General features: G+C 36.8%; 1 protein-coding gene across 3 annotated transcripts in view; it reads right to left on the bottom strand.

The window, feature by feature from the left end:
* The window catches only part of UGGT2 (UDP-glucose glycoprotein glucosyltransferase 2), a 92,336-nt gene that overhangs the window by 51,094 nt on the left and 26,073 nt on the right, over positions 1–15,169 (bottom strand). For all 3 annotated transcript variants that reach the window (XR_012627602.1, XM_074859407.1, XM_074859409.1), the window contains 5 exons: positions 12,605–12,665; positions 5,836–5,927; positions 4,117–4,267; positions 3,002–3,121; positions 305–390 (listed from right to left, as the gene is read on the bottom strand). Coding sequence is in view for 2 of the 3 variants with exons in the window: in XM_074859407.1 (XP_074715508.1) it covers positions 305–390; positions 3,002–3,121; positions 4,117–4,267; positions 5,836–5,927; positions 12,605–12,665 (510 nt within the window). In the remaining variant the exon portion in view is untranslated. The remainder of the gene's footprint in view (positions 1–304; positions 391–3,001; positions 3,122–4,116; positions 4,268–5,835; positions 5,928–12,604; positions 12,666–15,169) is intronic.

Raw genomic sequence — 15,169 nt, 5'->3', positions numbered from 1 at the left:
GCTTAGAATGCAACTTCATGTGGGCATGTAGTGGGAATATTTGACAAGACAATTTTTTATCAGACTTTTGCAGTTCATCTTCCACACGCTCAGGTATGCTATCCCTTACAACCTATTTGCTTAGGAATACTCAATACCCTAGTAAGCTTAACACAAGTGGGTAACCAGTGTGTCTTACTAGAATGTTGTTGCACTGGACTTCATTTGAATTCACCTCTTTGCCTAGCAGAATAGATGATGAAGAAGAAAAAAGGAAAGTAACCTTCTTTTAAGACTTTTCTTCAAGACTTTCAGTTTTCCTTACCTAAGCGGTACATTATGATGATAGAATAATTCTGCCAGTTTCATATAATCACCTGTATCTTCTTGGACAGGATCAACAAAAAGTACCTAAGAAGAGAAAACATATTATACAGCAAATATTTATTCTTGATGTCTGTTTTTATTTTTTTTCAGGCATAAAATCTAAGAACAGAAATTTCCAAAGGAGCTGTGCACCTCAATTGTTTTCAATTTCCTAAAGCATTCATTGCAAGAAAACAGTAAGAATAGAAACGAAAGCAACTTCAGAATTAATGAATTTGGACCAAATACTGATGTTTATTGAACTTCAAACCAACTGATATCACTGCTCTCCTTCGAAAGACTCTGCGCCAATATTTTTTTTTAATTAATGAACTTGATATTTAATTTAAAAGGACCTAATGCTGATTCTTCTATTACTTCTTTCAACTATCTCCCTTCTGTTGTGAAAACAAAACTAAAATAAATAAACAGAATATACTGACTTAAAACTTTAGTTAAAAAAACAGAGCATGGGGAATGAATTCTTCCTTCCTATCTCACATATCTTTGTATTCACTCTTTCACTTATTGTAGCTTGAAGTGTAAAATCAGATCTTTCAGGCACACACAGAATCTAAAACTGGGATCTGTCTGCATAGGTAGATTATCCTTATGCAGATTTAATTATGACATTGGTACCTTATTTATTCAGCTTTGCACTGCAACTCCCCTTAGAATTGATCATAATTTTGCTAGAGTAGCTGAAATGTATTAGAACAATTTCAAGAATTTTGAACACTCCTTCCCCCTCACATTATAGTTAAATATGTTGTAGATTTCTATAACATAGCTGTTATATGCATCTATGCCAATATTTAACTTTGAATACATAATGCAATCTACTTCATATTACACATCTTATGTTTCATTATAAACATGCATTTTTTTATTACATGTTGCTTGTATTTTGGTTGTCTTTATATACTGAACTTAATGTCACTTGGAGTGACTACGTCAGTGGACAAGGGAAGAGCTATGGATGTCATCTATCCGGACTTGTGTAAAGCCTCTGACCTTTTGATATGGCCTTTGATATGGATTTCTTGTCCTCCAATATGGTTTTGATTGATGGCTTATTCAGTAGATAAGGAATTGGCTGGATGGTTGCATCCAGTAAGTAGTGATTAATGGCTCAATGTCTGGATTGGGATCAGTGATGAGTCATGTCCCTTAGAGTTCTGTACTGGGACCAGTACTGTTTAATCTTCATCAGTGACATTGACAGTGGGATTGAGTGCACCCTCAGCAAGTTTGCAGATGACACCAAGCTGAGTGGTGTGGTTGGCATGTCTGAGGGACACAATGCCATCCAGAGGGACCTGGACAAGCTCGAGAAGTGGGCCCACGTGATCCTCATGAGGTTCAACAAGGCCAAGTGCAAGGTTCTGCACATGGGTCGGGGTGGCCCCTGATATCAATACAGGCTAGGGGATGAAGGGACTGAGAGCAGCCCTGCAGAAAAGGACTTGGGGGTACTGGTGGATGGAAAGCTGGGCAAAAAGCTAGACATGAGTCAGCAACGTACGCTCACAGCCCAGAAAGCCAGCTGTATCCTGGGCTGCATAAAAAGAAGTGTGGCTAGCAGGTCAAGGGAGGTGATTCTGTCCCTCTGCTCCACTCTCATGAGACCCCATCTGGGAGTACTGTGTCCAGCTCTGAAGTCCTCATTACAGGAAAGACATGGGCCTGTGGAGAGGGTCCAGAGGAGGGTCACAAAAATGATCAGAGGGCTGGAACACCTCTCCTGTGAGGACAGGCTGGGAGAGTTGGGGTTGTTCAGCCTGGAGAAGAGAAGGTTCTGGGGAGACCTTATTGCAGCCTTCCAGTACTTCAAGGGGGCTTATAAGAAAGATGGGAGAGAGGCTTTCTACCAGCAGTAGTGACACTGTAGTGACAGAACAAAGGATAACAATTTTAAACTAAAAGAGGGCAGATTTAGATTGGATATGAAGAAATGAGGGTGATGAGACACCACAGGTGTCACAGGGGAACAGGTTGCCCAGAGAGGTTGTGGATGCCCCCTCCCTGGCAGTGTTCAAGGCCAGGTTGGATGGGGCTTTGAGCAACCTGGTCTAGTGGAAGGTGTCCCTGTTCATTGCAGGAGGCTTGGACTAGATGACCTTTAAAGGTCCCTTCCAACCCAAACCATTCTGTGATTCATACCATTACCTTTTGTAATTTAAATTTTAATTTAAATAAGCAGTAGCTGTTTCCTTAACTTACTAAGTGATACAGAATGCTAGGTACAGCAGAAAAATTAGGATACAAGACATTCATAATTAGTATGCTTTATAACTTAAATCTTTTTGTACCTCAGTTCACCATCTCTGAAACAAGAACAGTTATCACTACATTCTCTCAGTAGTGTACTCTGAAGAAAATTCATTGATAGTACTGAATTATCTATATGTAGCATTGAAGGGAACAGAAAAGCTCCTGACAAAACTGCGCACAAGTCCACTTCTAGAAATCAGACTAATAATCTCATATGACCCACTAGACAAAAAGATTTTCACTGCTATTAGCAGACCCACATAGAAAACATGAAATTCTAACCTATCTTAACAATGAATACAGCATGTGCGGTTTTCAATAAATTGTCTGTCCATATATTAATACATACACTACGCAAAAAAATTACATTTTCCAAACTTACCAAATTATATAAATTGCGTCTAATCTGCTGTATAACTCCAGGAAATGTGGGTTTTAGCAGTTCCTGATAGCTTGCAGGCCATGTGCTATAGCTGTGATCTTGTTCTATATTATTAACCCACTAAAACAAAAAAGGCAGACATTTGAAAAACACACATTAAACATTGAGTAAAATATGTATATATAAAGATATCTTAAAATACATGGAAAGCCTGAAAGGAGTAAAACATTTTATCTTCTTTTTGAAATAGTAACAGAAAATAGCTTCTAAAATTAGTATTTTTTCTTTTCAATCAAACTGTTCAGGGTTATTTGCAGTAAATAATAAAACTAATAAAGGATGGAAAAGGAAAAAAGACCATTTGTACTCTATCGGGATGTGAATAAAACCATTTTTTCATGTGTGGAAACTACTTTCACAATACAAAGGTCATAACAACATATCACACAGGTATGCGTGTAACACAGCGTAACCATCTTGTAAGGCAAATACAGTATTTATCTATAACCTGCAACAGCACTTTAGATATATCAAAATAACTAAAGAATATATGGCAAGTTTGTTCTTCTACTGTTTTCTGTGCAAGCCTCACTGTACTTGGCAAACAGAAGAATGAAATATGATTCTTTCAGGTGAAGAAAATGAGTATTTTAGTGCCTTTTCCACTGGGGTATAACCTTTATAGTGAAAACTGTATAAATTTTGAAGAAGGGAAAAAAGCAGAGTCATTGGACAATTAAAAACAAGATATTTAAGTTGCCCACAATTCACTTATCATACTTGCAAAGTACATTTAGCAGTCTTGAATAATACGAATATATTACATAATATTAATTGCTGTAAGGTCAGATTCTATAGCTATGAGTGTGCAACTACTCTTAGATACTTTTCTCCTTACTTTAAACATCCTACATCTTAAAATTTTAATAAAGTATAGGCTAGAGAAAATTACTCCTAAAATAGATTGAAGAGATATCACCCTCCAAAACATTTTAAACTGCTTATCAATATATGGTCTTATGCACAGTATTTCAATTACACTACAAAAAAGATAGACTGTCTCATACATAGCATTAGCAAATATGCAATATTTAAATAATTGTTTAATTACTTACTATTATCGAAGAGTGACGAATATCTAGTGCATAACTGTCATCTGTAGGATGTATATGCAACCTCATAAATTTACTCAGGATCTCCTCTTTGATTCCAAGTTCATGAAGGCCATGCATCACTTTTCCTTCCAGTTTAAGAGTCTCTAAGATGCTTTTTCAGGAAGACAAAATGCATAATGTATACACAGAATTCTTGTAATGATGTAAAAAGAAAAAAATATTTCACAGACTATTATGTGAGGATTACTTTTAGTATTAAAAATAATTTTTATATTCTCCTGCAGTCAAATGTTTAAAACAAAATCAATTAATAATACTATATTGTCTCCAACTTATTTCAAAACAGAATTATAACAGATTATAAAATCTTCATTCACATTTATTTTATATGAAGGAATTTCATCCATCTTTAGTAAGATGTGGCAGGACAGCAGAGTGAAAGGTTCCTTGTCGCACTGTCCTGGCTGAGGCAGAAACCCAAGCAGAGGTGCCCTAAGAGGATGTGCAGAGAAGCTGGCAGCAAGTGATGGAGACAGACAAGCTCTAAGTCTGCATCATGGCAGAACCCTGAAAACAGCACGGAGGAAACACATAGCTACACCTCTGGAAGAAGACTCTTTCCCAGAAGACCCAACAGAACTCTGGAACATTTGTTGCAATCTGAAAATTCAGTATGAGAATGGAAACAAACCTGAAGTAGTCACCAGTAGAACACAGCGGGCAAGATTTTACAAATGCCTTTATTTCTATCTTGCTTCATTTTGAGTCTTCTCTATTCTGAAAGGTTTCTTCTAAAATATATTGAAATGAAACCTAGTACTGTCATTAAAGAGCACTATTAATATTTGCATCATTACCAAAAAAGATGCAAGTGACTCCATCTTAAAACTCTGGCCGAGAAAAAAATTAAGTAAAAGTTGAAAGTATAAATGCTAAACCCAAGAAAGTTTAAGAATCTCCATGAAGGAGAAAAGATGATATTTTGAGTTAAAAAATAGAAAATAAAAAATTGTAGACTCTGACAAATCATAGAAACATGAAGAAAACCTCAACCTTGGCATCAGTAGATCTACTGAGAGTTTGCAGGCCACCAAAGACTGAAGTAATCATCTGTGTCCTGCTGTTGACAACATACAAATACAAGGGAAAATGCTTACAGTTTATGAGTGCTTGCATAAAAGAGTCAAGTCATAACCAAAATAATTATACTATAATTACACAAACTGGAAAAAGATTTCTTATACCAAAAAAACACATTAGTTCTGCATTAACAGAACTTATTATAAAATGTGGCCAGACACAGACTCACAAGCATGCCAAAAATAACCCAAGGTGTTGTGTATCTAAATTTAATGCCTGCAATTTTTTTGTAATTTTAAAGAAATAGGAATGTGAAAGCACTTAACTTACTTTTTATAAAGTGCTTTTCCCACCTTTTTATACATACATGTTGGATTCCTTCCATTTCCAAATTAATTTTACATGGTAAGTTGTAAAATTGTAAGCAAATTAGGAAACATATTACAAAAGAAAATGCTGTTTTCAGCTACTTATACAATGTTCATTTTCAAAGCAAAACCACTGTAAACCAGTATTCATTCTATTGGAGCATTTCCTGGCTCCCAAGATGCAACAGATGAGATTATCCATCACCATGAGTACAACTTCTCCAGTATTATTAGTAATTCTGTAATCGTCAAACAAAACGTACCATCTTACCTAAAAGGATCATGAAAATCCAGGTCAATATGAATGCCATTTAGAAATAAACGTGCTTCTCCAGGTTGGATTCCAAGAATTTCATGAAAATGCTAAAAAGTAAAAAGCTAACTTATTTACGTATGTGTCAACACTAACACACATATATAAATATATATACACATAAATATATACATATATGAAAAAACTTAAAGTAGCAGACACATCAAATATCTTCCACATTTCTTCTATTAGCTGAGTGCTGTTGGTAAAAATATTGACAACATACTTTTATGGCTGCTATTTAACACACATTCAATATACAAATACAAATGAAAATATCTGATAATTCTCCCCAAACCACCTACAGTGTCCCTACCTGTACAACGTAGAGACAAAGACACCTTCTCAGTGTCTGCCAACAGAAAGTGAAAACACACACACATACAGAAATATGGCTTGTACGTTTTTGAAAAATGACTCCTACATATCTATTCAACAAAGGGAGACCTTACATGTATCCTACAGACATCCACTCGAAACTAGCTCTCTCAATAACTTAACATATTTTCTAATTCCAAAACACGTGTAGTCGCAATTGTTACAGGAATTAGGAAAGACAGACTAGAAACATACAATCTCATCTAACAAAGGGACCTTGGAAAAAACAGAGATCAGAAAGGGATAGCATTTGCTTTGCAAAGAAGAAAAAAAATCCACTAAACGAATATAAGAGGAAGGAAGTATTTAGGCAGTGAAGTATGCCTTATTTTATTTTAGAGAGCTGTGAGGCACCACACTGTTCAGTCTATGGTAGCAGTAGCAAGATAAGTAACAGGAGCAACAGCAGTAGTTTATTCCAACTCACCCCATGAGGAGCAGTCAGATTTCCAGACATGTCTTAATTCCCAACAGAAGAATGGAAAGCACAAAAAATATGCAGAAAAAAGCAAGCTGAGAATATATTTTTCCCCCATTTAGCTTCCAATTGCTGAACAAAGTAAGTGTGAACAAAAACCACACTTTAAACAAAAGCACACTTAGAGAAAGCAACTCAAGCTGTGTATATTACTCCACTTATAAGTCTGTAACTGAACAAATGAGAGAAAAAACAGGAAAACATTTAAAGCGATACTATTTCTTCAAAGTAGTGTGGTTACTTTCACACAGTTAAATGTAAGTAAACTCAAAGCTAACTGGTTTGTGGCATTACAAGTGCAACCCCACATAAATCAGACAACAGTTTACTTGAAGCTCCTTGTAATCCAATGTATGTGCATATACATAGAATCACAGAATGGTTTGGGTTGGAAGGGACCTTAAAGATCATCTATTTCCATCCCCCCTGCCATGGGCAGGGACACTTTCCACTAGACCAGGTTGCTCAAAGCCCCGTCCAACCTGGCCTTGAACACTGCCAGGGAGGGGGCAGACACAACTTCTCTGGGCAACCTGTTCAGTGTCTCACCACCCTCACAGTAAAGAATTTCTTCCTTATAGCTAATCCAAATCTTCTCCCTTTCAGTTTAAAACCATTACCCCTCATCCTATCACTAAACTCCCTGATAAAGAGTCCCTCCTCATCTTTCCTGTAGGCCCTCTTTAAGTACTGGAAGGCTGCTATAAGGTCTCCCTGGAGCCTTCTCTTCTCCAGGCTGAACAACCCCAACTCTCTCAGCCTGTCCTCATAAGGGAGGTGCTCCAGACTCCTGATCATCTTCATGGTCTCCTCTGGACCTGCTCCAACAGGTCCATGTCCTTCTTACACTGGGGGCTCCAGAGCCGGACACAGCACTCCAGGTGGGGTCTCACAAGAACAGAGTAGAGGGGGAGAATCACCTCCCTCAGCCTGCTGGCCACACTTCTTGTGATGCATCCCAGGATACAGTTGGCTTCCTGGGCTGCAAGCGCACAGTGCTGGATCATAGTCAGTTTTTCATCCACTAATACCCCCAAGTCCTCTGCAGGGCTGCTCTCAATCCACTCTTTGCCCAGCCTGTCTTTGTGCTTGGAATTGCCCTGACCCATGTGCAGGACCTTGCACTTGGTCTTGTTGAACTTCATGAGGTCTGCATAGGCCCACCTCTCCAGCCTGTCCAGGTCCCTCTGGATGGCACATCCCTTCCCTCCAGCGTGTTGACCGCAGCACACAGCTTGGTGTCATCGGCAAACTTACTGAGGGTGCACTCAAACCCCCTGTCCATGTCTCCAACAAAGATGTTAAACAGCACCGGTCCGAATACCAACCCCTGAGGAACACCACTTGTCACTGCTCTCCACTCAGACATTCAGCCATTGATCACAATTCTTTGAGTGCGACCATCCAGCCAATTCCTTACCCACCAAATGGCCCATCCATCAAATCCATGTCTCTCCAATTTAGAGATAAGGATGTTGTGCAGGACAGCGTCAAATGCTTTGCACAAGCCCAGCTAGATGACGTCAGTTGCTCTTCATTTATCCACCAGCACTGTAACCCCGTCGTAGAAGGCCATCAAACTTGTCAGGCATGATTTGCCCTTAGTGAAGCCATACTGGCTGTCACCAATCACCTCCTTATTTTCTATGTGCCCCAGCACAGTATCCATCACTCATCATTCAATGAAGAGATACCATATTCCTCAGTATATATAAACATTTTCACAACCCAAAGCAGAATAGAAATATGTAATGGCACCTAACATCAGCATATGAAAGGCAAGGCTCTCTGTGAAGGAAAAATGCACCTGTGATAAGCCTGAGCCTAACACAGAAAGAATTTCTATGAAAATCCAAAACCTGTCCTTGACTTTGAAGAACAGCTTTTGAAATTTATAAATTTAATTTATTCTAATGGTGTAACCGGAACTTTGTAGTGCTTTCATTGCTTTTTTGTATGCAGATTTACAAAAGAGTAATATAATTACTTATGCTTGTTATGAAGTATCTAAACACATATATTCAAACTCAGATACAATGTGAAGAATATTGTGGATTTGGGAGGGGCTGCATCCCACTAACGCTAAGAAATAACCAGAAGTACCTTTTTTTTTTTTTTTTTAATTTAGTTAGCTATTATCTTTCCTGAAAATTTTAGTAGGCACGTAAAAAATGGATGTCAGTGAGCTTTCAAAAATGAGGAGCATAAATGCATGGCAGTAAATTTCCTATGGTAAGATAAGGAAAAAAAGAAAGAGATGATGTAATTTGTTTTCTAATTTATAAAAATCACTTTATTCCCAATAATATACTCATCTAAATTACAGATTTTTTTTTTTTTTTATGTCCCCAAAACTTGGTACAGAAGAGGAAGAACTTCTACCTTCTTTACAACTAACTGCTGCTTTGGATTACTCCAGCCCAAGTGCAGGATTTCATATTTATTGTTGTTAAACCTCATGCAACCATTAAAACAAAACCTAGAAGTAGCGGCTGGTGTCTGACATTTACATTTTTCCTACCAGAGCTTCACACAGAATTACATGCCCTCCAAGGTCTCACTCCACACATCCTTTCTAACCAGCCAAAATTTACAGATGCCTGACGATGCCAACTGCCCTTGCAGCAGGTGAAATTTCTGATCATTTTACCTACAGAGTTTGATCCTGAGACACAACCAAAACAGGCAGATGGGACAAAATTAAACAGCCAGGCACACAGTGATGAGAATCCTCTGAACCAGGCTGAGAAGCACTCAAAGTCCTAGGTATACCTGAAATTTTTCTATAGTTAGCAAATCCAACTTGGATTACAGTTTTAATACCAGCATTGTGCCACGAAGTACTGTGCCCGCAGAAATAACTCCCTTGATGCCACTGGACTCAAGGAGTAAACAATAAATATGAAGAGGATTACAGTGTCAAGAAATCTTACCAGCATCCTTCAGGGCTCTTGCACAGATCTTGTGAGATCAGCTAGAACAGGCCCTCTCCTTGAAGCACTGAAATCAGCATTTAGAATAAGACCTCTTACCACTATTGAAAGCTTATTGGTCATTTCTATAAGCCCAGATACTCATGTAAACACAGATACCAAGAAAGACTGCAATGGGCTGGTATAGGTTATAAAAATCCTAATAATAACTAAAATGAATGCAAGAACAATGAAAAAATTATCAGCCATTGGGTATTGAAATGGGAGTATAGAAGTCTTCAAAATCCTTCAGTGCTGCAGTAGGAAAAGAACTGAGTTGAATCAGAGCTGAGACTTGTTATACAATTTTGATTGTTCAGAAAAGCATCCCTTTGCCGTAACAACTTTGATGGAAGTAGTATTTAGGCATCCAAGACTAGAATTTAATGCTGATAATACTCATAGTATTTTCTTGTTAAACTGGCAGCAAATTATTGCACTGGAAGTTGCGAGTTGTGTTTAATGAGATTTTATTTTTTCTTTTATCTATAGCAGTTCTTTGTCTATTTCTTAGTTAGGTATCAATTCATTACACATCTAAATCATCACATGCCTTTCAACTTTTAATACCTTTATTTCCTCCCGTTGCATTTCCTATTCAACTTTCATTATCTTGAGAGGGAATCATCCAGTTACACACAGCATGAGATCATATCTCTCCTGCTGTTAGATGGATGTACTGCAGTTCAAGAACACACATGCCAATTTATTGTGCTCTAGTAGCAGCGTTCAGGAAGTTTCCCTACTTGTATTCAACAGACTTTAGCTTTTAGCTGACTAAAGCCTATAGCCTTTAGACTACAGGTAGGATGTAGTATGAAATTTAAACTTAGTGTGATAGGTACCTTATAGTTAATGTATTTAATAAAGTCATGGAATCATAGGAGTGGATCCAGCTGACCAACCACATAGGTATCCAACGTCATTTGTTTCAGGATAAGGCACCTTGGACTGGAAAGTACAAGTCAGGTAGAAGGGAATGGATGTCCCAGTAGAGACATCTGCCAGATCTACTAGTGGCTATCTTGGATAGCCTGTGGTATCTCAAATGACATAAAAAATTCAGGTTTAGGCAACTCAGTCATGCCTCTCAAAACAACCACTGAGTGAGCTAAATTGGTTTTGATGTCCATTGACTACATCTTCATTGTCATAACAGGAGTTTAGATACCATACGGATGTGTCTAAATGTAGACATCTTAATTTCAAACCAAATCTTAGTTACTTTTTCTAATCCTTATATTTAGTAATAATAGCTATTTAAACTCCTGATACACCTTTACTTTTTTGGACTTTGGGGTAGAGGAGTAGTTTTAGATTAAGCAGTTATTTTTGATTTTTCTGTTAACTGAGCTGCTATTTGAGAAAGATAATGTAAAGACTTCATCGAGAATCAAGGAAAGTCCTGACATCAACACTTGTACTCTGAAGAAACTATAATCATCAGGGCTTTGTTTTGCTTTATCCTGACTATAATCTTAACAACAGAGATATAGGAAAACGCGTATCTCAGCTGTATACAGAAAGCAATGAAGCAGGGTGCAGATACTGATTTGATCCCTTGAGCAAAAACTATGGGACTTCTCACTAGTGTAAGAAACAAGAGGCCTGCATAACATTGAGCCCACTCTAAGATCTCTGTTGAAAACCCAAGAATCAAACATGCACCCTGCACACAAGAAGGCTGAAAGACTCAAGAAGGTGAACTGCTGGGATATATATGAAATGTATTCTCAATGGACCAGTCTCACACGCAATCACCTATGGACAAAAAAAAGCCCTATACAATTGTTTGCATAAACATTCACAAGAACATAACACTTGAGCCTGTCACTGTTTGGGCAGGAAATACTCAAAGACTGGAAAGCCTTACGTTAGTTTTGCATGGTGGAGAGCTCTAACACATTTATATGGAATTTTTGCTACAATGGAGATGACAAGCTCTTTATGAGAAGGCTGCATCAGTGCAACTGGGACATTGTTCACTTTTGCTGTTTTGGAGGGTGGAAGAAACTGGAAAGGCATTGCCCTGGACATATAAGTCTTGGCAAGACAAGAGGAAAAGGTCTGAATAGATACAAAGCAAAGTGATACAAGGAAATATTGAAAAAGTACAGGAGTGCCATAAGTAAGAAATAAACCCCTTTCCCTACAGTGGTTCATCAGTCTTAACGCCATATGAAAATATATGTTCTGAAGATCAAGACTAAGGACAGTGCTATGGATGTCATTTCATGTGACCAGTCCTGAAAGAATGGTGGCTAACATATAATTTTAACACTCAACTTGAAAGAAAAAAATCCAAACTCTGAACTGAGACAGAAAATACAACAGGTGTCACGAACTCAAAAAATGCAAAATGGCATCTCAGGATACATCTCCAATCAGTCAAAGTCACGTGAACAATGACTTGTCATGGGATACAAAGCACAAAAGATGCAGCGCATCAAGGATGAAAATAAAACCCCCATCTACCATAGACAATGTTCAAAATACCTTGCAGAACAGTTGCATGCGTGATTCTGAGAGTGTGGAAAGCTCAAAGCTAGCATGTGCTCACCATAATATAGCCAGCAGGCCTAGGTTCAACACCAAAGCTCCACAAAAATTAACTGATACAGCACACAATTTATAACTTAACACAACACTCTGTGAAAATTGTTTGTCCTTGCCTAATTCTGTAAAATCAAAAGAGGGAAGGGAAAATGTACCAAGAACAGCAGAAAGTGAAAAATTTGAATTGAGTATTTCAGTGTTCTTTACTTAGTAGAAGGTGTTTAGAACAATTAGCTCTTTTTCTCTGACAGAAACCACATGAAAACTGCTACACTAATAAAAATCTCCAAAAGCAGGAATATGATAGTAATGCAAATGTCCACTTGAAGAAATAAAAGCAAACCTTCTGATTTTCTTCTATTTCATTTCTCATTTTCTTGTCTACAAGCACTCTGGTCAGTGATCTGTAAAATTAAAATATTGGTATCACTCAACCACTGTATTTTTAAAAATGCATTAAATAATGTGAAATATGTATTTTAATACCATATCCAATGCACTCTAATTGAAGAACGCAGTAATTAAGACAAAAAGAATAGCAATGCAGTGTCATAAATATTTTGTTTACAAAACAAATATTTTGTTCTGTGTTACCCTAGTAAACCCAGGTTTCAAATTTATGCTAGGTTTTGTTGAAGTAATATTATCAGCATATTTTTTTTTACCACTCTCAATCCTTCCTCTTTTTTTTTTTCCTGGAAAATAGCATGTATATTATAAAAAAAGTTGTTTGATAATCTAAATTATTACCTAAATAAATGCCATATTTGTACATTTTAAGTCAATGTTACTAACTCCATGCTACTCAACATTACAGCACAGGTAGCCGAGAATACAACTTGATGTTTTGGCCCAAGGCAAGGAAAATATGCAAAGAATGACCACTTTAAAATTAGCTGCGATTAGAAAAAGATATTTACAGATTGAGTCCTTTGGAAATGTTAAGTATTCACAGACAGTCAAAATTTTCGTTTCTAATTACTAGGCTATCATAAAATACTCCCAGAGGCAAACTAATCTCTGTTTTAAGAAACCCTAAACCATATTAACCTAAGTCTGATTCTCCCAATAAATGACAAAACAAATACTCTAGTTGCCTACATAAATATTTTTTTCAAAACATAATTGTACACGGTTTAGCAAATCTGGATGAGACTTTAAGAAAAACTGGAGTAATCTTAAATGTGAAAGTTAACTAAACAAACGGAGTACAATCCCACTAAGCCAACTTTAGTACTCATGGATAATAAAGCAGTTATTTAATAATATAAATCCTTACACTCCCCAAAAGAAACTGATTTAGAATAGATCTTCCTAGTAAACTCCACATTTTTTACATCATGTCAGAAATAAGATATAAAATCAGTTTACTTTAAACAAATATTCAAGCTTTCCAGGCGATCAAAGAGACGACTTGTTAAGTGCAAACAATATGATTTCCAAGCTTTGTTCAAAAACATTACACAATTCATCACAGCTAAATACCCTTTTTCTATCCACCCCCTTTAAATATTTTTTATTTTTGTCACTGTGAATCACTTCTGGACCACATAATGAAAGAGCAATAGAGGATCAAGAGGAGCTGTACTTATACCAACTCATATTTGGTGGGCTTTCCTTGGCTCAAAATGAGAAAGCTGTAACTCAAATTGTGATGTGAAAGACAGCAATAAAAAAGTCAATATGGTTCAAATATACTATTATCAGTAGTCACTGGAGGATGAGCTTAATAACTTGCTTTTTATTGTTCAACTCATCTAAACTCTTTCTCATAAAGCTATTATAATCATACTGCTAGGTACCCTCTGTGCACATAAAGAATGTAGTAAGTGTATTCAATACTGAGTAAATATATTTTACACTGTACTACTTTCTGCGTCTACTAGTTTTGAAATAAAAGTTGCAGCACAGAAAGCAAGAAACTATAACCATTTCTGTTGAAAAAGAAACATTGCTGATTAAGATTTAAAAAAAATATTGAAAGAAACTGTAAGTACAAAGAAAAGAATATCTGAAGCCAAGTTTAAATTTGGAAAAACGGAGAAGACTGATTAGTTAAAAACACTCTCAAGTCAGAAGTCTCGAAAGCTGACTATGTAGGACACTGCTTTAAGGGACCTTCTACTAGCAATAGACAGAATTCAGAAACACTACAGAACCTTTCCCATTACAAGAACATCTCTAATTGATGGGTATTACTACTGTGAATTTACTTAGCCAATGAGCAAAACAGCCATTTAACAGGACTCCATAGCAAGGTGGAAATTTAATGTGTGGCAGTACTACCACACTATTATTCTGACTTCATAGCAATAGTTTTAGAGTCCTGAAGTAAAAAATACTTCAGGGGAAAAAAAGCTCTGGTTTTTATCTTGCTAAACTCAACACAAATAGTAGTAGGGCCTGCAACTCTTGGAATCAATGCTTCATTCTGCATACACAGGTGATAAAAACTGCACAGATAAAAAGAACAACCTAAATCTTTCCAAATAGGTTAGAGTAGTAAGGCAGAAACATAGAAAATTAATGTGAAAATAATAAAAAGGCAGAAAGGAGAAGACAAAGCTGGCCCAACGTTAGCAAGGAAGTAAAATACTTATCAGCAAAAGGTAAGCTTTACTGATAGCTTTTCTGGTAAAAACAAAGCAATACATTAAAGAACTGTTAACCAGGTCCTTGTCTATGCATGTGGCAGTTGACAATGCAGGATTCTAGCAGGATTTTAAGGAAAAAATGTGATGTTTGATCCTTGAGGAGGATACCCTAGGAATTTGAGGTAACAAGTGTAAAAGTACCCATGAAAGACATCCGTTCATTCTGAGTTCGGTCACTTGTTCAATTTGTTCAGAGCCTCACAAAGTTTTATGAACGTTTTTCTAAATATTAAGTGCTAAGGACTCATTAAAGA

The sequence above is a fragment of the Strix uralensis genome, chromosome 2 (genome assembly GCF_047716275.1).
Source record: "Strix uralensis isolate ZFMK-TIS-50842 chromosome 2, bStrUra1, whole genome shotgun sequence".
Taxonomy (NCBI): Eukaryota; Metazoa; Chordata; class Aves; order Strigiformes; family Strigidae; genus Strix; species Strix uralensis.
This window is presented reverse-complemented; position numbering and strand designations above follow the sequence as displayed.